At 38.1% G+C, this 24445-nt stretch overlaps 1 protein-coding gene across 2 annotated transcripts in view; it reads right to left on the bottom strand.

Annotated features, from left to right (window-relative positions):
• SLIT3 (slit guidance ligand 3) overlaps positions 1-24445 on the bottom strand; it is a 528498-nt gene that overhangs the window by 83114 nt on the left and 420939 nt on the right. For both annotated transcript variants that reach the window (XM_074838539.1, XM_074838540.1), the window contains exons 19-24: positions 23880-24043; positions 21583-21715; positions 12165-12233; positions 10998-11069; positions 10742-10813; positions 4090-4161 (exon numbers count right to left, since the gene is read on the bottom strand). In XM_074838539.1, the coding sequence (XP_074694640.1) occupies positions 4090-4161; positions 10742-10813; positions 10998-11069; positions 12165-12233; positions 21583-21715; positions 23880-24043 (582 nt within the window). The remainder of the gene's footprint in view (positions 1-4089; positions 4162-10741; positions 10814-10997; positions 11070-12164; positions 12234-21582; positions 21716-23879; positions 24044-24445) is intronic.

The raw sequence follows: 24445 nt of genomic DNA on the forward strand, positions 1-24445 counted from the left end.
GGTTAACCCGTAACTTGAGTTAGGTCATATGGTTGAAGTAGATGCATTCACATAGTGTAATTATAATTCACAGAACTTTTTCATTATTCATTAAGACTATCCAAAAGAAACCAAACATTTTTACCTCAAATTTAGGTGCTGCCTTGACTCATTTACACTATTTTTTCTCTTAAAGAAAGTGCCTTTTCAGGCAATCAGTCAATTACAGACAGAGCGCAGACTTCAGAAAAGTCAGTTTAAAAACAATTAATTTTTGAAAGTGTGAAGAAATGCATATTGGAAGTCTGAAATTATTTTGCTGATAGTAAATGTAAGGCTTTAGCTGTAAAAGATCTGAATTGCCATGGGAAGAAAATTAACTAAATAAAGATTAGCACAGGGAAAAGATACTAAAGAAAACAATAATTCAAACTGGATTTTAGACTTTGCTATTTCTGCATATGTTATAAAGTATTTTTAAGATGGTATTTTAAACTCAAGCTTCTTTCAAATAAAAACATATCAGACAGGATATTAAGATAGAAACCTCAGTAAATTTGTTGATACATTTCTACTGGAGTGACTAATGAACCCACTGTGCCCTAGACAGTTTCATAATGAGAGTTCATAGGTTCAAACCCTGTCTAGGACTCATTCATCAAAATTAAATGTGTACTGCAGCACAGTATTAAAAATATCCATCCATTCCTTCTGTAAATCCATTGCTTACAATGGAAAAAAACTACCAGGTTGTCTTTTTGACCCTGTAACTGTGATCAACTGGCTCACTTGTCCAAGGTCAAACAAAATGCAGCAATGAAAGAGGGACTGAGAAATTAACTTTAGCATTGAGAAACTGCCATATATAAAATGGGAGTGGGAGGACAATGGAAAGCTAGTTACCATGTTAATTAATCTTTATAAACTACATTAGAAATGAAGCTGCTCTATAGACACTAGAAATGATTACCAATAACCCTGTGGTACAACTGCAGAAATCATCACCCGTATCTTTCCGTTCTTTTGTTTGTGGTTTTCCTGGATTTTTTTTCTTAATTTCTAGGAACTATAGTGAATTCTTGTATTTTCATTCATGAGTTCTAACATACTCTCTCTATTTCTTTGCCCATTATAGCAAAATATTTCCAGAAGGTAAAAATATCTTGTGCTGTAACGAAATACCACCACCAGCACTTTCAAAATGTTGTGCAGATATTTCTGTTCAGATGCTTTTTTTTTTTTTTAGGCAACTTAGAGTAACGTCAATTAATAATAACTCTAGCCATGATAATATGGAGAAACAGAGGAGGGGACAGCTTATTTTTATAGGTAACTAACATAAATTTGAGTAAAGATGAGATGATTCAACAGGATTAGGAATCTGAGCTGTTTATCGAAAATATGTCTGACAAATATCTGCTGTACACAGCACCCATTACCAAGGGTTTCTTGGTGGAGTCCCTGGAGCGCCAAGGGGTCAGTTGATGTGTGGGCAGCCTTTGGGAAACTGAATCAATTACAGAGTTTTGTGTGTCAGTGAATGGTGAGGACAGCAAGTGCAGGAACTGACCTAACTGAGAAGGCCTCAGTTCTACCCCAATGGACTTTGGGTTCTTTTTAATTACGAATATATGTGATCCTTCAGTAGTGCTGTAACATTTTTATCACTGCCCTGGACTAAACAAGTTAGTAGAGTCATGGCTTAAATAGACAATTATATGATTCAAGTAAATAAAGTAATAAATAGTAAACAAAACTAGTGTGTGTATACCCTATACAAACCTTCCTCTGTAGTGAGGTATATCAGCTACATAGTTTGTTATGATAGTTACACTACAACAGTATGATGTTTACAATGAAAAGGAAATTTGGTGAACATTTTCTTGCAGGCTTTAAACAGCCATGGAAAAAGTGATTGAAGTATCTAGATCTCAGTTTTGTTCTTCCAATTACAGACCCATTTAAAGCTATTAAAAAAGACTGACTGAAATCAATAGTTTTCTCTATGCTAGACAAATATTTCTTTGCAATTCTTTGCATATTCTTTGCAAAGGTAAATTTGATACACTGTCTCTTCCCTGTACCCGCTGCCCCAAACTGTATGGATGCAGGCTGATGATCCTGCTCAACCCCTTGGTAGTCAGCTTTCTCCAGCCATAATAACTATCCTATTCTTAGCCACACAGCTTGCAAATTTAACATAATTTTTTTCCCCCATGCATTATGAGTGTGATGAGCAGTTACCTCTTGTATCATTTTCAAAATTATTCCAAGTGCATGCTTTCTCCTTGAAGATCAATATATCAGGAAGAGCTCAAAATGAATTTATTTTCAATTATGTATGACTTCATTTGACTAAGCACAGCTCTTTTTGGCATGTGAAGAGCAAAATCATTGTGGTTGCTAAAAGTTTCAGAATCCTCTTTAAGAAACTGGAGAGCAGAATTGCACTGTAAAATTCAATTGTTCAACTGTGCAAATTACACCCCAGACAGGTCTTATTTATTTTATGGAATCTATTTATTACTGTTCATTTGAGCTTTGTGTATTTTACATTTCTGGCAGGACATATATCTAAACAGATAGACTGCAGTGATTGTATTGGGCCGAAGGGGTTTTTATCACTCCCTAAGGTGAATGGTTTACCCAGGAAAATTGCATCTGCACTTCATTTAAAGTAAACCCTGAGGAAGATCCAAACAAATGGGGCATGATATGTTTATCTCTTGAGTTCTAAAAATACCCTCATAAGCCAGATTCCCAGTATGGAAGGTGTCACTGTGCTTCTAAAAGGAGGTACAGGCCTTCAGCTCAGTCAGACTTTCATTCCAAAACAACATACACAATGACTTGACTATACTGGGAACATGAAGAAGAAACATTTTGTGCAAAATGAGTATTTTCTCTGACTTAGATACCAAGGTGTAAGTTTGAAACAGGGAAGGTTATTTCTCAGCTGAAGTTGAAATTGCCAAAGTTGCTCATGTATGATTTCTGTCCCTACCAATCTGAGATATCTTTATTTTTTATTGTCCAGAGAGAAACTGAGACAGAAAGCTGTTACAGAGAAACAGTCAGTCTGAGGACATATTTGCTCTCCAGAAAATATGGAAATATGAACCGAATCTTGTGTTCAGGTAAGTGTTCTTGCAAAGAGAGAAACAGAGATATAAAACATGTGTTAAATGCACACATATCTGTTTGTATGTCTCAACGTGCATATGCATCAACTTATGTGCACGAGGGCAGCATCAGAGGAGAAAATTTCTGTATCAACTTGTGAAACTAGTCACTTCACAAAATGACCAAGTCATACCCAACCCCCTGATTACTTGAGGACAGTAATCAAGAAACATGCTACACAAAGTTACTTTTCCTTTCCATCTATTGTCTAATAATGTGAAGTATCACACATATCTCCGTGAAAAAACATTTTCTGTTCACTCTTTTGGCATCAAATGTTACACTTCAAGTTTATTTTGTAACGACTGTAGCTATTTGTCTTTACAGTTCTTTCATCAACTGAACTGCATTTAAAAATATCCTGGACCTCCACCAATACAATAGTAATTTCCTGAAATATCTGAAACGTCTAATAATTTTTGCAAATTATGGAATGAAGTATTAATGCTGTGAAATGACCAATTTCCATATGATTAAATATATGTCTGAAGTAGTGATTCATCAACAAGTTCATATACTGACATTTCAGTACGCAAAACATATGACACTTATTAAACAAAGAATTCACATTTGCTTAATATTTGCTCTTTGTGGGAGGTTTCCTGTCTCACTCTCAGACCATAACACACTCTGCATTTCACAAAGACAATGCTGAAAGAAAGTCTTAAACACAAAGTCCACAGAAGAGGAAACTGTCACATTTGCTCATTTGGTTTTCCTTAAGAAAATATTTTGGTAACTAATAACAACAGGTTCTAGTATTTTTTTATATCCTTTGAACAGATGCACTGTGAATATCCAGAGCAGAACATGGAAAGTGAGTAGGAAAAACAGAAAAGCTATACCATCTTAACTGGTAAGAATATGTACTGGTTTATAAATCTTGAACGGTCAGTCAATCAGATGAACCCAGACAGAATTACTTACAGATGGGACAGGGACACCAGGTCATTGAAAGAACCTTCGGGAACACTGGAAATGTCGTTTCCATGGAGCGTCCTAGAAGAGGGGAGAAGCAGGAAGGTATCAAACCACAGTATTTTATCTGCTCCCCACAAGTGAAGGAGTTGGCACTTAAGAAGGATATTTAATTTTGTTTCTTTGAGAGTTTCTATGAACTTCATAACTCATGACCTTCCATGCTTTATTACTTCTGCATCTAGACGTTGGCATTTAAAATAATGATACAATTGGAATTGTTGGTGACTAATGTTTTAAATTAAAAAGGTGACATACTATTTATGCTATTAAAAGTGTATTGATGACAAGCAGACCCTCACATACAGACTTGTATTTTTTTATAGAATCCCATTAGCTGGAAACACAGAAAAAATAGAGCGGGGAAAATAGGAACTGTGGAAGTTAAATTTAATGCTGACTTCAGAGAGATCTTAGGAGAGAACAAGGGTTCATGAGAGCAAATATAGCTGCACTTTCACATTCTAGTTTCCTGTTTTTACAGTAGGAAATACCTCTTTGTGCAGTATTTTTAAAATCCATTTGACAAATACATTTATGCTACCAGAGAAAATACTTGAAATTACTTGGTTTAGGGCATTATTCACCCTGCACAAAGAAACTAACATTTTTCTAGTGGGGTTTTCAGGATCCTTGCAAAAGGGTTCTCCACTGTTTTCAGGACAATTTAAGCAGACACTATCTCTTTTCTAAGAAATATATTTATGTGTGTGTTACCCAGGCAAGTGTAAATGGAACGATTTTTCTTGCAGCTTGTAGAGCACAATACTTGTATTCAAAGTGGCAGACACAAGAGTAAAAATCATTATTTGTGATTACTTGTGGTTTGCACTGCAACTGCAACTGAAGGCCCTGCCACAAAGCAGGGCACCACCACTAGAGGTTGTGACAGACAAACAGAGAGGAAGAGCACTTCTTGCAGCACCAAGGCTACGAGTAGACAGGGAAACATGCAGCAACAAATGAGTGTGCAGCAGGGCTCAGGATGCTGGGGGTGACAACTGCATAAAAACTATCTAGAAAATGCACCAGAGAAGATACACAATAATGTAAGATTTTATTTTGTAAATAAACAAAATCAGCTATTTAGCTGCTGCATCCTCTGCCTCATTAAATAATTATCTGGCAAAAAATAGCATAAAGAAAATTACTCATAGTTTATTCTAACTTTTCTAGTTTGCATGTCACTGGATACCAGTTTACTACTTCACATAGTAACAAACAGTAAGAACTTGTAAGGAGCCAACAGGAGTTGATTCTGCTGGATCTCACTAGCCATTTCTTAAACAGAAGTTGGTAGAAAACTTGCAATGGAAAAGGACATCAATATTTTAAAATTATATTTTCTTTTGCACTTCTCCCCTGAGCTGGTTCAGTTACAGCAAAGTGCTGTATTCTTTATGTCCTCTTTCCCAGGTCCAGGAATTACCGTCAGTGCTCCAGACGTGGCAGAGGAGGGTAGAAACCAGAAACCTGCTGTGTGTCAGTTTTGTAGCAGCTCCTTCCCTCAAGTCATTTATTTTCCAATTTACCTGGTGATTTGTGGAACATAGCAATCACATCTTATTTTTTATTTCTGTGACCGTACAGATTCTTGAAACAGTGCACGCTCAGTTTATTTAAAACAAACTACGAATCTGGGCTCATGGAAATACACAACAGCCCCAGATGAAAATAAAAGAACCTCTTTTTGCATCCTTTCCTCCCCAACACCACTATAAGCCTCACCAGGATCTACATGATGCCTTACAACTCTTCTGAATTCTCCCTTTACACGCTGCCTTACACCCACATACACACAGCAAGGAAAGCCAAACTTGCCAGGGGAAGATACACCTTGTCCTGTCTCCATGAGGCTGGGCACTACTGTGGGGCTGTGCACAAGTAAAGTTACCACGATCATGTTTCACAGTTGCTCATTGCAGCTACAGTTTCTATCTTACTGTACCGCAAAGTTTTTCTATAGAGCGTGAAACCACAAAAACTACAGCAGAGTTATCCTGCTGGCACCTCTCTCCAGTTCTTGATACCATTATATCAAAAACTTCCCCTTCCAACATCCTCATTCTCAAATTTTCTTTTAAGCATACCTAGGCTTTGGCTATTAATAATACTACGTGGCATATAAAAGGATGGATGTCCAAGCAATTAATCCAAACAGGAACAGGAAGGATATGAGCTCCCACTCAGGAACTCCAGATAAAGCACACTCACTAACTCTATACAGAATGACCAACTAACTGAGACATACTCCACAGCTATTAAATAAGGAGTATTTTTACTGGTATGAGGATGCAAGATCAGGCCCAGTCAACAGCTTGTTGTCAAAATGTTCCCTTCTTCAATGAAATGAGCATATTTAAATAAGCAGCCACTCATAAAGAGCTTATATTCTGATCTTTTAAACTACTAAAAGATGTGCAAGATGATTCTCTCTGAAGAGAAGGCAGAACTTGTATTCATCTATATATCAGTTGTGTTTATTCTGTGAAGGGGTGCATTTTCTTTCCTAGATGTCTTGGAAACTTCTTCCAAGAGAAGCTGAAGAATGACAAAGCTATTTATCTGTAAGAAGGTAAAACCATCAAAAATACAAAACCCTTTGGAATGAATGGCTTGACTACATATCTCAAACACGGAAGTATGTTTCATGGCTGCAAATACCTGCATTTTAATAAAAAAATCATGTCAGCAACATCATCACCCATGCAGCTAAAAAGAAATGATAAATGCCAAGAAACTTAAAACCCACGATAATAAATAGTGGCAAGAGAATTCAACACTGCAATAAAGTATTTTTCCTCTTGGATCAACAACAGGAACACATTTTTATACCAAAAATCTGTATAAGTAAATGATCAAATAAAATCTTAAAACATTTGGACAGTTAAAGCACACACATTGATATGTGTGTTCTCCCTCAGAAGCACAACTTCTAGCTACCCTCTTGTCTAAACATTGGTAAACAGTAGGGGTATGAATTTAAGGTGATGTGGATCTCCTCCCAGAGCACAGAGTAATAAAACACTTGAATTCTTTAAATAAAATCTTTCTTCTACATGTAATCTCACTATCATCACTTTGCCTTCAGGTAAGGAAATGAACTAAACATACCCTTTTGGGTTGGGGATTTTTGGTTGTTTTTTCTTTTACTAACTGTTCCCAAGTCCTGTCTCCTAGCCCACTGTCTCATAACATTAGGTTACTATAAACACAAAGGGGATGCTTTTCAGTAAACAATGATTTACCCTGTAAAGACAGAAATGTGGCTAAAAGCTTGGCTGAGCTTACAGAGCCACATCCCACCAAGGGCAAACACCTACAATGAACCCCGAAGGATGCCAAACCCTGCAGGAATCAACACAACTCAGATGTCAGAGGAAGTGGGAAGCCACAGTGCCACTGCTCAATGCTCATAACAACAGTGCCTTTTACAGATTTACTGGAGAAGTACGAGTAGTCATTCTGCGATGAAAAAAAAAGAAACAAAGCCAAATAATATTTCTTTAGGTGAAATCACTGCAGCATCCAACAAAGAAAGTATATTGCAAAAGATGGTTCTGAGGTTGCGCCTGAAGAATATTAGTGGTACCTTTATCATCACACATACTGCTATGCTGATGTGAGCTTTGAGCTGCACTAAATACCCATCAGTTTTCAGTAAAACTAGAATATCTCATGTCAGTAGAATATTCTGTAGCCCATTTTATCATTTTTTTTCATAAATATAACATGGAAAATTGTTTAGTGATCTGAGAAAGTATTTTTATTTCTGGACTTTGCCTCTTAAATAAATCAGGACAAAATATCAGAAGTTACGACATTGTCACACAGTAAAAATAATCTTTAAAATGATCAGGTCAGGTCCACCAGAGAGTTCTAATGTTTATAATTACTTTGTCTCAATATCAGTTTTTTTAGTGTGTTTACATTTAGCTTCTAAAAAGGCTAGCTTTTGACAAAAAAAACCCAAAACCAAACCCATTATTTTTCACTGCAATAGTTTTGGTGCAAAAACCTACTGATATCAACTTTTGCTTATTAAAAAAATTCTTAAGACTCTATGTTGAAATTGCTCCCCAGCACACTTCAGCTGCCATTATGGATAAGCCATGGGAAGACTGAAGATTAAAGGCCTGGTTGTGTAAACACCGATATATATTCAGGCTTAAACATAAACATGACGACTCTGCAGTTTTCTCAGTTGGGCTTGTGCTGAAAAGTGTAAGAGAGGACAGAACCAGATCAAAGATCAACTTCATCATACATCTATGATTATTCTGATTTTCAAATACATATTTACTGTATTTACTATAGAGAGGCAAAAAGTAAAGAAAACATAAGGAATTTGGAAGACACAGAAGCCTGTATGAGAACGGCCTGCTACCTTCAAAGGCATGCACATCACAATAATGAGATCTCTATATTCTTTTTATTTAAAAAAAAAAAAAAAAAGTGGAAATGGTTTTGCTGATGTTTTCTCTTTTAAATTCCCCTGAGAATATGGATAATAAATAACTGACAATAACAGATTGCACACTGTCATTCGGAAGCCATTTATTCTCTGGAGAATTGATTTTTAATAACAACATAGATGACATGTGGCAAAAGTTGTAGCTGATACCAGAGTTTTGTGGGCCATAATAAATCAAATCAATCTGGAGGCTTCCAAATGCATGGAGCAGAGGCAGAGATTCCCACTTAGGCTTCATTTCACTCGTGCTGCTCTGTGCAAGGCAGGGAGGGCTTCTTCCTTGAAGGAGGAAGATATTTTTTCAATTTGATTAGCAGATCATTTAAAAAAGCCAAAAGATAATGGTTGTTATTAAAACATTGCTCTTTGTTTCTGTCCATACATGGCTTGCAAGAAGAAGAGTGAAAAGACAAATTGTAGCTATTGGAAAGAGTGAGGCATGGTATATCTACACTGTAATTCAGGGTAGAGAGTCCCAAACTAGCTTTAATCAAACTAGCTTGCATATCAGAAGCAGGCCAGAAGACGGCTCCATATGGAATAATTTCTTTGGCCATGAAACAGAATATATTCATTTGTGGCTGAATTTCAGGACTCATGTAACAGCTCAAATGTGACCATCTTAGTGCATTAGAAATCAGAATCCCAAGCCAAACTTAAAACAACAAATCCAAATCACGTATCTTTCTTGTTTTTACTAATGAAAACTGGGAATCTAAAGCTGTCTTCTAAGTTAGGAGGCTGAAACCTACATATCTATTTTACCACTCAAATCCCAGTGAGAGAGCTTGGCCAAACAGCATTGCCCTATTGCTGCCAGAGTTGCAGTACTGCTCATGTTGACACCTCAATTCCACACTTACAGAGTCAGTGCACAGCAACCATTGTTCTTTAAACTCACAGAAACTTCTGCATGTGAATGACATCTAGATTTTTAAAATATAGAAAATAGTAACGTGAAGTTTTAAAGTGCTCAGGACATATTCTTCAGCTCCTCTGTTCTGACCTTTTAGTGTTCAAAGCTCTTTTCCTTCAGTACACTGAATAATCTCATCACAGATAAGCTATTTAATTTCTTTGCTCTTGGTTTACTGGGCAAGTAATGATGACCCACTTGTGTTGCTGGGCTGCAGGGAGGAAGGTGGCTTCTCCATCTTGTCCTGACAGCTGCACATGGGATCATGTGTCCACACAAACAACGGAGCAAACCCAACTCAGGGTTTGTTTCTAATAGGGCAGTTGGGAAGCAAGAGACAATAAATATGAGACTGAAGCAGCAGTCGGTCTAGCAGATGCCTAAGGAAAGCTGCAGGGGTCTACTTGCTGCAAGGAGCAGGCCCACAGCCCACGCTCCGAGATGATATAAAGATTTTCGGAAGAGATTGTAAGCAAATTGTTCAATCCAGAAAGCTGCTGAAAGCAGCTACACTGGAAAGAAAGAGAGCAGAAAAGGATCTCCAAAAGAAAGAAACCACACATGGACATCTCTGAGTGTGTCACCAGCCCACATGAGGTGAAATTTCATTTGCAACTTAAAGACATTTGAGACAAGCATCTCAGCATTACTGGCACCCAGTCACTGGCTTGACTTACTCATTGTTTTAGTATGGGCACTTCTAACTTCCCTTCAGATTGCATTCTTTTATGTAAAAACCTGCCTGCAGAAATGTAAATTAATAGCAAATATTATAAATGCACAAGTTTTCAGTAAAAACACTTTTGCTGAAGCATCCAATGGAAACTTACACTCTAAAATATGATCAAGTTTTTACAGACAAAGAGAAAAGTCCTCTCCTGTGGGGCACCCAAACATTGTCCAAGTAGAAGAGACAGACTCTATGCAGTCTCTTGGAGGCCTGTTTTCATGATAGTTCTTGTCCCTGAACTATCAGGGAAGAGTCATTCATCCTGCAAATATGTAATTGCTTCTTTTCCAAGTTTAGCATTCACCTGCTCTAGTCATTACCGGACATATTGCACCCAAGTACAAGTACATTGAAGCTAATTGTGTGAAAATATTTATGACTACTGGATCAAGTGAAAGCCATCTGCTCATTAAAAATTTCCATGTCATCAACAGCATTCTAATAAGCTGCAACTCAGCCGCATCGAAGAAGCAGTACTTACAACACTCGAAGAGACCTGAGCCCATTGAACGCGTGGACTGGAATGCACCGAAGTCTATTGTAACTCAAGATGCTGGGAGAATGAGAGAACAGAGTTACAACATTGTATTTTCTTTTGATTATTTCACTACTCATTCAACCACAAAGCAGCATGGAAAGCCACATGCTTAAGTAACAAGATATATACTAATTGTTCAACACCTAAGATGGTGTCTGAAAAGCAATTAAAACTGTTACCAAAACTTTGGACTACTTACAGTGTTGATAACTGAGTCATGTTGCTGAAGGTGTAATTGGCCAATACGCTTATGCTGTTGTTGCTCAAATCACTGAAGAAACACACAGAGAAAATATCATGTATATGTATGAATTGAGAAGTAAGTCTTTTTTTAAGATTACATATCTGCACAGCAAAATGTTTGAAGCAATCGAAAAGTCACATAGTATCAATTGATATATTTTCTAACCAACTTTGAATAAGCTCTAAAACCAAAGCACATCAGACTCCTCTAAAAAGCCTCAGACTCAGAAATATTAAGGCATATTTCCAGCATACAGCATTAAAAAAAATATCAGTGAATACAAGCAAAATTTTTGAAGAAGGATAAATTAATAAATAATACAAGCATGGGTGAATATTCACTGTACCAACTTGCTTTGCAATGTATTACAGGCATACCATTTCCACATGCTCTTCACATTGACAGCTACTAGAACAACATTTCATATTTCATTAAAAAAAAGTCTTTTAGGCTCAAACAGAACATTTTGTTTTGTTGCTGCTCTCCCTTGAAAAACAAAATTAGAGATGTTTCCAAACAAAACTCTTTTAAAACAGAGGACTCCAGTTTTCCCTCCATGTTGTTTTTGTCTGAGGTTGTTCTGAGTACCTACACAGCTGATTCAAACAGCATTTGAAAATTTCTGATAAATAGCTCAGTCAAGAAATTTCGCTCCTGTATATTTCAGGGAGAAATTTACTGAACAAAGTCTAGTTGTGTCTCTCTCTATTCATAGCAGAAACAGCCATGCAAATTTTCATTGCCTTAGCATTATAAATACTGCCTCACCTAGAACAAATTAATGCTGTCTCCTCTGTTAATGACCTTTACAGCTTTGCACAGATAACTCTGCCAAGTGAAACTGTAGCAGCCTGTGTGAGAGTCTAGTCCTTTTGAAGAGGCTGGAAGCTCCTGCAGAGGAAGGGTCTCTGGTGCTCTCAGTCACCTCACTCTTTCTCCACTCTTTATGAACACTTATTGGCAGCAGTGGCCACTGTGAAATTCTTTCCAAATCCAAATTACAGAAGGTTTTCGGGTTTTGTGGGTTTTTTCCCTCAAATACTAATTATTTATGTTCTACCTACAACACAGTGCAGAAAGAGTCATGTAATTTTCTTGACATTGAAAACACATGTTTCTTACATCAGTGTCAGGTGTCTGAAGGTGGAGAGCCCCTTCGGCACAGCAGTCAGATGGTTTCCTTCCAGGTATCTGAAAAAAGTCAGATTTGCCAATTACACAAACATGTTAACAAGAACTCCTGTCACTCAATCTGCACCATGAATGAGGAAAATATAGTCAGTCACTAAGGAAATTATCTTCGATTCATTGCTTTGAAACTATAACACTTTCTCCTTTATAAGTGAATTATCCCACATGCAAAGCATGACAGTAGAGCTTATTGATATTTTTTTTAATTTTTTTTTTTTAAAGACTTGGAAGTGAATAAAGGATCTCTGGCCTACAGCAAACAGAAGTGACCATTTGGTTCTTCTATGACAGCAACTGAAGAAGGGGAGAAAAATTATATGGCTTGTGCCCTGATCTTAAAGTTACCTTTAACAAGTTTCTGTAAGAACGCTGAGTGCTGACTGACCCTGTTAGGAAAGTTTTTGTCTTGTGTAAGTTCCTTGTACAGCCAGAACTTTCCTTGTACAGCTGCACTGCCAGGTTGCAAAAAGACTCACTTATTCCATTGTCAACACAAACATCCATGAGTTTGATGACACATCCACTACAGCAATTCCTACTATGGCATATACACCCTCCTTATCTTTCCTTTTCAATGTACCCTGGTTCAGGAGGAAAACTCGGTACAAACTGAAGACCAAAGACCAAGTTCTCTTTGAATGCAGGCTCCTCCTACAAGCACTAAGTCCATTAATAAAATAGCTTGTTTCCAGGGTGGAAGTTGTTTGAGACACCACTGAACGCGTCTCTGTTCAGACACATGCACAATAGGACTAAAGCCTTTTAGGATAATCCTGTGTCGTCATACAGGCATACAGTGCCTGTATTTTGCAGTTTTTCTTGAAGAAACATGAACATTCAGTAACCAAGAGAAAAAGGCTGTACAAACATAATACTTTCCAAAAGTTTGCCCAGAAGAGAGCATGGGTACTCAAGGCTCCACAGCTGATCTGTGGTAGCAATGGGATGTGGGGCTTTTCCTGTTTATTACAAAATAATAATACAACAGAGCTGGAGTTCTTTTCCTTAACCTTGGCTTTTGGGTGAAACTGCATCCCTGGAAGATACCAAAGTACTAAGGCTCCAATGGCAACTGACCACTGTGGTGCCATGACACTGTCAAGGTGACTCTCCAGGCATCTGCCAGAAGCCCTATCTACCTAGGAAAGAAATCCAACCTTCTCAGAAAATACTGTGTAGGAGGGAAGGCATTTCTCCCTCCACAGGTGAGGATAAAAGATGAAACGATATTTCCCTTCCTTACAAGATACTTTGGGGGATTTTTCCTAAGGTAGACATGGGGCAATGCAATTGATGTGGTATGTTTTGAAAGATAATCAAGTGTAGCCAGGAAATGCAGCCCAGACACCAGAACACTTAATGTGCTGCCTCTACTGCTGAAAATATAATCCGATAATTATGTTAAGAATTTTTATCCCACACATACAATTTCCTTTTCTTTGGCAACAGACCTCCTTATTCTGCATTTACTATAGCAAACAACAATAATAACAGATTATTATTCTGCTATATGTTCCCTCTCTACAGTAACTGTAACAACATGGAGGTATTTGTGTAAACTAAATCCAAGAAAATTTTCCCACAAACTTTATTTTTACATCATTTAAAAATAAAATCTATAAACACTAACAGAATTTCTTACATAATATATTTTATAACTGTCACATTCCGCCCCTGCCTTCTATTTCAGCATAATGCCCTCTCACCATTTTCTGCTGCTTCAGCTCTTTTCAACTAAACTACTCCAACTGAACTACTCCAGCCTCATGGTTATCCATTCTGCCTGTGCACAGGCTCCCATCAAGGCAGACTCACCTTAGAGCACACTGTGGAGCTGACCTAGCTCTTGCCAGGATTAGGCTGGACAAGTGGCACTACAGGCTTTTGAATTTATAACCCAAAGCAAAAGCCTTCCTTAATGAAAAAAAAACTATTGAACAAATTAATCTCTCCATTCACAAAGATCACAAGCATTGAGTGACAGTGTTGCACAGTAAACAGCTAGCCCTTGCAGAGTAGTGACAGCTGCTCTCCGATGCAGATCATCACAAACCAGAGTATGGGTTAGTTATGTCACGTTTACACCTCCCATGGATATTCATATTCAGCAAGCGTAAAGTCACTTTCTTCATTTTGACTAAATTGGTTATAAATTATTTTGAAAATGGAGCTCCTTGGTGAATTCACACCATAAATTGTGACATAGAAGATCCTCAGAATTCAACCATGTATGTTACTCTTTAAACAGGGCAAATCATGTCTCATTTCCCCAGTCATGGTCTGCTATGGATGCAGCAAGCCGCTGGACGTCTGCACTTTCTCCTTCATCCCAGAAAGCTGCAAATCTTAAACCCATGCATGAGGATAGGTTAAGGTCCCAGTCTTTATTCCAAATGTAAAGTCCAAAGGATTTCCAAAGGAAATCAAAAGCAGGTCATGTATTATGTATTTGGAAGCTATATATGGTTTTCCTTTAGGAAAGGAGACTCAACTCTTGCAATGTGTTGAAATCTTCAGAAACGTATTTTCAGGATATTCTCTTGTTGATCCCAATATGAAGCAGCCTGCAATTTGAACAACCTGATGATAGCTAGCCAAGGCTTTTCCCCCCTGATTTGCTTTCTGGTGCAATCAAAAGTTGAGGGTGCACATTTTAATCCAGTGCTTCATTATTCAGACTAACCTAGACATGCAGACCCCTGGAGTTAAACTCCTACAGAAGATCTGCTTTGAATAGCTTTGGATTTGTACTGCAAACAATTTGATTGTTATATAAATGTGCTAGCAGAAAGCTGCAATACTTATATCAGTGGTGTAACTTCTGAACAAACACAATTTTACACTGAAAAATTACTGATAATATACTTTTCATGCATGCATAAGAACAATTCACCACTGTTAAACCTTTCAGCACATTATACAAAGAGTGGCGGTGTTTTCTAAGCAAAAGGCATTCAGTTTGAAAGCACATTTAAATGCAATGAAATCGAAATCACCAGAGCTTTTAGGGCATAAGAGCATGCCAAGAGTCAGGAGGATCTGAGATGCAACATTTGAAGAAACCAACTGCTGCAGGCGAGCTGTTGCCCACTGCAGGCCAGGCCTCCGTCACAGCAGGGAGGGGATGTGGGGGCAACAGCTCCACACCTTGCTGGGCTGAAGATGACGTATAGGGACTGCAAGAGGGCTGGAAGCTGGACATAGTGAATAATAGAATTATTCCTGAGGGTGAAGGGGCAGAGCCTAGTTGCAAAACTCTGCGTATTTATGTATATATATAAATCAAAACACATGGATGAAGCAACAGACCCCCTGCCCAAACATAACAAAACAAGCCATAACAGAATGATGTGGAAGGAAGATTGTATTTTTCATTCTCTTCAATCCTTAGCCAAAGGAAGATGATGTATATGGCATCTGGTATGAAAGGAAATTCTGGCATGAATGAAAAAATGTATGTCTAATTTTAATGCTCAGAATCAAGTTATTAATATACAGAGTCAAGAGTGGGTGTCAGCTGCCTTAATACAGACACACTGACTAGTATCCAAAACAACCTCATTTGCTTCCTAAAGACTCTACTCTGCAGTTTAAATAGCAGATTGGAAATTGTGTTTTACTCCATGAATGCTGCTGGGAATCCTGAAGTCTCAATAATGACTTGTAACCAACAAGCAATTACCAGAGTCAAAATTGAACACAAAACCAAAAACATGTTCACATTCTCATAAAATGCCACCAACTACCTACTAGGAAAGGCTTCTTCTAAAACATGATTGGGTGCTGGAGACATGTAACTGTTTGGCCAGGACAGCTGGCACAGCGGGCACGGCCATGCCTTGCTCCACGCCTGCCCCAACCGTGCTGGCTCCCGGCTCCCAGTGCCTGCAGCAGCCCCAGGGCTCATCCAGCACCTTCCACACACACTACCATCACACATAAAAAATTTAAAACTATGCATAAAAGATGACAGCTGTTCTTTTTCCAACTTGTCTATTTTTATACTGAAACCACTTGGATTGGAGGTGATATAACCAGCACAAGGTGCCAAAGCATCATGTAACGATTTGAATCACTTGGAACCTTTTTTGTACTGAAATGTCTATTCAGCCATAAAGTCAAGCTCACAGCGGCAATCTGTGCTAAGAGAAGAAAATGGAGAGACAAATCAGTTCTCAGGCAGTAATTGAAAAAACACAAAGCCTTTCCTTTAATTTCTTTAAATATTTCATATAGAATGTTACATTACAAAAAAAATGATACTTGACAATTTTATGCAGCTCTAACATTAAGCTCTAAAATTAAGTTATAGCCTAAACTTTTAAATGCAGATACCCAATATCCTAAAATTTTGAGGTAAGTTTCATTTCCTAAAAAGAGTGGTCTAAAACTGAATTGGACTGTGAAAGATGAAACACCCTCAAAGCACGAATTTTAAGAGTTTCAGTTACAGTTTCTTGAGAAGAAAAAAAATTCAAGTATGGATCTAGGTACAAATCTGGATATTGAACTTTCTTAAGTCTTTGGCAAATTTGGACTCTGGATTTTGCTGTATTAGTATGTCAGACCACAACTTATAGGTTTGACACACAGAAACATGGCCATGTTCAAGAGTAAAGTGAAGGCCCTAAAGTTAAACTTGACTTTAGTATCTATTAGTGCTAAAGTCACCTTTCTGATATGTACTCAAACTTCTTCAGTCATTGAACACATTATTTGATAGCATTGATACTATTTAGTTTTTCTAAACTATCAGATTTGAAGTGCAGATTTAAGTAACTAAATGAAATGCAGCTGTAACTAAAATATCCTTCTACGGAACTATCCATTCTCTCAATGGGAGAATTTTCCTCCACAGTGAATTAAGCAGGCTGTAAAACCTTTTATGACACAGGACCATGTAAGCCTAAGCTTTGATCTGAACTGTTTCTCTCCTTTATTATCAAAGGAAAATTCACTGAAGTCTGTGTTAAGGGTCAGTGTATAAAATAGTGCAGATTGCCAGACAAGCAAAAGCATGTGCATTCTCAAGCAGATGATTTTCATCAGCTATCTCACTTCAGAGTTATCCTTTTGATGAACAGCAATATAGGCATACTGAAAAATGGCACTACAATATTCTACATGTATGGTAACTAACTGCTTACAGCATATTTATTGCAAAAATTTGCATGGCCCAGGTATGAGCCGCTATTTTTAGTCACAAGTCAAGAGAAATCACAAGTGCCTTGGAAGATGCAAAGAAGGGTTGAGTAGATGCGGCAGCAAGTGTATGGAAAGCAACTGTCAAAAGCATCTTGGCAACTGGAGATTCAGCTGTATCATGCTAAGGCCAAGGCAGCAAACAGGCAGCAAACTCGAGGTGGAGAATAACAAGCGAAAAGACAGTTCAATGGGATCCCTCTCCCTCTGCTAGTAAGCTGGCTGAAAACTGTTGTGCCAAGTACTGAATGAGTTTGCAGGCTAAATGAACCTAACAGGCAGAACACGAAACACAAACGGGAGGGAGGTTTGTGAGGAGAGAAAGAGAAATGGCAAAAGTAATGCAAATATTAATACGTATTAATATAAATGGAAAGAAAAATAATCACTAATGATGTATGGATGCAGGTTTTCCTAACAATCCCATCAGTGCTATTGTATAGCTCAGTGTCATGACAACATTTGGAGACTAGAGATGACATGATTAGTACATATTTATGCTAAAATACACCATGCTCATTATGTTACAGCTTATGCACACACCGTCCACATAATTGCCTCCAATGTTTTTCCCCAGTGCAAAATATTATTTGCTGTAGGTCCATAAAAGCAGCTGGATGCTGTCAGATAAGACTTTATTAGAAATAGACTATACTTTTGTGATAAAAAGAAAAAACTAGTGTTCACACACTGAGGTAATATGTAAAAGGAAAAAGACCATGGGAAACTTAGTTCAAGCAGATTTGAGGGAAAAAAAAAAAAAAAAAAAGAAGAAAAGGAAAGCCTAAAATACTAAGCAGCAGCAAGGCTAAGTTCCAAGCTAGCTCACTGCATTAACATTTTACTTCTGAACATCTGGACTAGAAAACTGAGCATGTTCAAAAAAACCAAGGCTTCTCTTCAGAGCAAGCAAACAGTGGGAAAAAATGCAGGCAGTACGTAAATATAGAGCAAAGGAATTCGCAAGAAACAACATATTTCCCTATTCCCAAGAAGCTGAAAGAAGTCTTGCCCATGATGATGGGGTTTTGTGAAGGAATAGCTGGGACATAGAAATTTCTTGCATCATCATCCGTCTAAAAAGCCAGGAGACTGAGTGATCTTTTCAGCTGTATTCTAGATGGAAGCCTTCCCTGCCAAGGTAATCCCTCCTCCCAAGGGTGGTACAAACCAAACACAGGGATGTCTCCTGTCATTCCAAGCTCTAAATATAAAGGAGATAATGGTTTTCACATGTTTTGCCTATATACACATCCAAAACAGAAACTCAGGAAGAAAGCTGGAATGAGCGAGCCTATGTCTCCAGTCCACCATATAATAAAACATTGTTGGTGATCTTTTTGCTGAGTTTAGGTACAGTGAAATTTCTCCCAGCGAAGGGTAACATTTTCCCTATGTGCCTGTACAAGAGGTATGCTAATTTTTGCACATTGCTATTCAATACCTGTTACAATGGAAGAATTCCTGGTTTAAGACTATATTTAAGACTATTTAAAGAAACTTCTGAGAAGGCTATATTCAGCCATAACAGACTAGTTTATCTAGATACATGGCAGTTCTTTTTCTTAAACCATGTTGTATAAAAACACACTGCAGTTTAATAAAAAGGACCACAGCTAACGTGCCTTGTAAATGAATACATCAATAATGGAAGTTTATAAATGTCAGACTGGTGCATTCATAAAAATTCCACTAAAATGCTCCCCTGCATCATGTCCCCACCCAGGCCTCTGGCAGGGAGAAGCTGTGAGCTACCAGGACAAGAGGCTCTTTACACCCTTGCCTTCTCCTTGGGATGACCTCAGTTCTTAGTGCCTGGTGGGAGCACTGAGACCCCAGCACACTGCCCAGAGGTCTCTGACAGGAGAGTGTGGAAGGGGAGAAAGGCAGCGTGGATTGCAGTAACATGGGGAAGGGTTCTTAATCTATCTGAGCACCTGTGACCACTGCACCAGCGGGAAAGGTGAAGGCATCCCTGCCCTGGAGACTGCTGTGGCGCTCTCTAGCCACACAAATGCTGCGATATCTTCTGCAGCAGGAAACTTATGTGCTTTCTGGTTTCACGTGCTAAACAGATATCCACTGCTACCACAGAAACAAAACAGCTTTTAGAAGATATTCCAGCCTTAGGACACAGTTCAAGGGATCTAGGACTCCCCTAGGGAAACGGGGGTATTTTGATGTGAGGAGTGTAAATAGTTTGAACCCTGTGCCCAGAAAACTATTGCGTTCTCTCTGTCAAGTCTCAGCTGTCCTCAAAATGAGGCCAGAGCTGGGGTTCCACAGGAGAAGCTGTTTACCACAGCAGCAATGACAGTTCTCAAACACAGAACAATAAAAATACTGAAGTTCACACTATCAACTTGCGACCTAGATGATATAGTCCCCTCTAGATTAGGGGCAACACCTTTATCTCGATCTGGAAGCAGAGGGAAGGCAAGTAAGATTTTTTTTTTTTTAAATTCATTTCATTCTTGTCACAGTTTCCACAAACACATGAAATTTTTAGCTTCAGTACCTGCAGCTCATCTTTTGGTATACATACAAATAAGGAGCTCAGTTTATGTTGGTTGAGAGGAGAGTGAGATCAGGATTGAATTTTGAGACAGCTGGGACAGATTCAAGGTTATATTTGCAGAATATGAAATATTCAGAGCCAGCCGGTCCATGGCTGACTGTGTTCTGCTGACACATTTCTGGATTGAAAGCAGAAAGCCAAACTAGAGGCTTGCACAGCCAAGAGGCTCCTACTGAAGAAGACAGTCATGTAAACTCCTATGAACTCAAACTGCTCAGTTCCAGGCTATTGCCTCATTTGCCAAGAAATAGCTTAAGAAATATAGCAGTTTTCAAGAATGTGAGATTAATTTCACTCTTTTTGTGAAAGTTATGTCGTCAGGGTATCAGATAGTATCAGTAAAACTCAAAATGCAAAATTTAAACATAAAAATTCCCTCAGTGTGGCAGTGGAAATCAAAGTAACATCTGTGATATCTTATTGTTGGCAAGTCATATTTGAATGCAATGAAACCTGAACAAAAACAGACCAGAAACCACCTTGAAGACTTTTTATCACTGATGGAAATATATAAAGGAATACAGGCCAGGACTCGACTTTTAATTCAAACTACTATTAACCATGCCCTGGTTAACAGTGTTCCAAGGATGTATTCATTAACGCAAAATTGCCGTGTTAATTTGAGCCACCGCACATACTTTCAGTACACTCCTCATTCAGCATCAAAGTCTTGTATTTGACTACAACACATAAAAACAGTGCAAACCCCCTTCTCTCACTGTGAAGGGAGTAAAAAGATGTGTGTATCATTCATCAGCTGCCTTGTTACTAAATATTAAAATAATACTAGATACTAAAAAATAGCAGAATCAGATTTTAATTCATTACAAAATTCACTGAACATACCAACTAACTCAACCAATTACTTTCATATAGAAATGCTGATGAGACTGTAACAAGTTTCAGTAACGACTCACCTGGGATAGATTTGAATAAGGACCTAAAAGGGAAAAGCTCAGTACTTCTACTGCCAACTGTTTAAGCCAAGTCTATTTTCTTTCCATGGAAAGAATCAAAATCCAGTATAAAGTCATAGCAAGGGGTAGATGAAAAGACAACTAGAAAGATGGTTCTCAACTAGGATGAATTTACTTTACAATTTAATCTAATTATCTGTTATTTTAGCCATTTCATGAGGTTTGGAGAAAAGAATTCATTGTTTGTTTCCACCGCTGGCTTTCTTTTTCTTTTTTTAATCTCCTCAGAGGATAATTAGCTCACAGCTGCGTAAGTCAGGAACATATTTTCATCATCCTTTCAAACTGCCTGTTCTGAGCTTAGGCTTCTCAGAAGCACTACAGGATTATTTGATACTAATATATGCATTTGTTCCCTACACACAGAGTGAATGGGTACAAGGATAGATAAACTCTGTTCCCATTACAGAGCAGTGTATTCAGTCAAGGGACAAGTAAGTTTAAAAATAACAGTCAAAACATATGGAAAGCACCAAAGCACAAAACACCAGTCACTAAAGTCAAAGGCAGAACCCCCAAGGACCTACAAAGCCTCACTATGAAGTAATTTCATGAACTTCTCATGAAAGGAGCTATGTAAAAGGTAACTTACAGCTCAGTCACGTCTTTGGGAATTCCTTTGGGCAACATTCGCAGCCCTTTGTTGCTGCAACGTACCACCGAGTCCACACAGGTACACTGGGAAGGACAAGGAGGTGAAAGCAAGCAGCTGCTTTCATCATTACCTGCAGAGGGAGAGAAACGGAGTATTAGGAAGTCAGCTTTACAGCCCAAAGTCATGTACTTTGAAGATAACTGCTTACAGCGACCAAGCAGGGACATCCCTGAATCCATGGTAACCATCACAATATTTTAAAGTAGATCCCACGCTTTGGATCAACCTGCCTTCATACAGGTTCTTTAGGCAACATGAACAACAGCTCAAAAACTGAATAGCAATGTTTTTAATTTTTTTTTTTCTCTGAGGAGTGCCTACTTCTCTGTAATTTTGCTAATTACAGTAAAATCAGTTATGTGAATACCAAACCCTCCCCCCACACCCAATATACTAGCTGAAATGGAGAACTTGACCAGAACATTGCCCTTAAATTCATCCTGACAGATGATATTCACTATCTACTCCACTTTAGGAAGATTTCCTTTAAATTCAGCTTTTAGATGTTAATTTTTTATTTTTTAAAGTCAGCCTGGCACTTCATTTATCATCTGAATTGTAAAACCTCATTGTTTTTGACAAGGATAACCAGGCAAACAACAAACTGAGCAGCATACTTCCAAATGCTGATGATCCATCTGTGCACACATAAAAATATCTACTTTCTCCAGAAATGGTTTCAAAGGTCCATAAACAGCAGATTACATCTTGTAATTGAAGAACAATAGGGTTTCTGCAGAAGAAACCAACTCTTTGAAGTTAAGAACATTAAAGCATGGATTTTCCCCAAAAGCAACAGGCTTTGCAAAACACAAGGCAAATGCACGCTACAGTATCACGACATATATGAAAGGAAACACTTAGTGGCACATTGTCTAGATGACAGTGAGAGGAACCACACAACTGTTTGTGAGTACAGGCAGCCTGAGCTGACCAGCACAGAGACACAGTGCTGCAATCCAAGAGCACACAGCCAGCTGTCATTACGTGCTGCCTTTTTTTTAAAAAACAACTGATGCAAGGGCTAATTGAGACAGATCTGTTTCTTTCTTCTTTCTGCTGGATGTACCCATGAGCATTGAGATTAACGAATAAGACTGGAAGTCCTGATACAAGATAACACAATTACCCATAAATGCATGGTAGGGAATAATTTGTATTCAGAGGGATGGAGAAGCACGACCAGCCTAAGAAGAACAGGGAAGATTTTTTTTCTTCTTCTCCCCTGCTGAGCTTAATGAGCTTAACGACTGAAAACAAAATTCAAAGTCTTTCATAAACCTGCAGAAAGAGCCTGTTTCTTCAGCACATTCAGTTTCCCCCTATGTTCTGTGTTTTACACCCTGCCATCTACCTTCCATTCACCATGGCTGTCTGACTGACTGATAGAGAAAGCTCCCAAGCATGGAATGTCATTTTGTGGACCCGAATTTTTTTTTTCTTCCAAACTAAAAGTGAATTATTCTTTAATGACTAAACTTGGGTCCCTTGAGCTCTAAGCCCAAGCACCTGGGCCTGTTGCCAGATTGCTCAACTAAGACAGGAATTAATTTCTACTCTAAGTAGGAAACTTCTATCACTCATGGTCTCTTTAGAGGTATGACTAACTGCAGCTCCAGCGTATCTGGTCTTAACAGGCAATCACAGCCTACAAGTCAAGTTAGCAGTGCATTCATCAGTCAGTTTTTATCCTTACTATTTTCTCTAAAATCTGCTTCATCAGAAGACAAAGAACTACCTGGAGAACAAATGAAATGTCAGGATTTTTTTTTTTTAAACCTATGTGGACCCAGCAAAGCATTAAGAATCACTGAGTCATTTCAAATAATATCTAAGTTTTTTTATTTCCCTGTATTCATACCTGTTGTTGGTGAAACTGAACAGTATCCAAAACAAAAAGACTTTCCAAGCAAGAACTGTTCCCACTGGCTTCAGACTGTTAACTAAGTGTATGAATAAGGAAGTGGGAGGAAGGGCCAGGATTATACAAAGCAGAGTATTTGTCTATAACAAATTCATTCTTATTTTTAGGTGTAGATAGTAGAAATTCCGAAACTGGAAAGCAAGAATAAAAATAAATTGCTGATAGGGAACAGTGATCTTCAGCTCTAGACAGCTGTCTTCCTTATCACTAAACTAAAATGTTTACCATGCAGTATTGCTTGATAGGAAGGGAGGTTCTCACAGAGGTGCCAACATTATCATAAATGCCAAACTGAATTGGATTTTCTTACCATCGCAGGTGAAGTCCTGGACATCTACATCTTGGATTGGAATATCCTTTAAGAAAAAGGGTTTCAAGCAGCGTGGATTTCCACTGACAATTCTCTTCTTCCTCAACCATTTTCCCAGCCAGGCCAAATGGCAGTTACAATTAAAGGAGTTAGCCAACAAATTACTGAAACGGAACAAGACGTAATTGCATCAAACATGAACATACAGAAATACTGAAATAACTACAGAAAGATGATGGGTTCCAAGTCCAAGCTCTTCCCTGCCATCTGTTTCTGTGAGCTCCTCCTCCGTTCTACAGATCAGGGAAGTTCTATACAGGTTTTATACTAGGACTAGGATTGCAATTAAAATATATATATATGCATACATATCTCTCTCTATCTGTTTATAAATGAAAGTACTTACTGCTACAACTATTATTTAAAATGCTTAAATCACTACCAGGGCTGTATTTATAGTGGACTTCAACCCAAGCTACAGCTTACACCCAAGTCTAAACTCACCTCACACACTGCACCCACATATGCATTATCTTCAATGTCATTACTTCGGGTAAGGCCATGGA

Source organism: Strix aluco, chromosome 13 (genome assembly GCF_031877795.1).
Source record: "Strix aluco isolate bStrAlu1 chromosome 13, bStrAlu1.hap1, whole genome shotgun sequence".
NCBI classification, from domain to species: domain Eukaryota; kingdom Metazoa; phylum Chordata; class Aves; order Strigiformes; family Strigidae; genus Strix; species Strix aluco.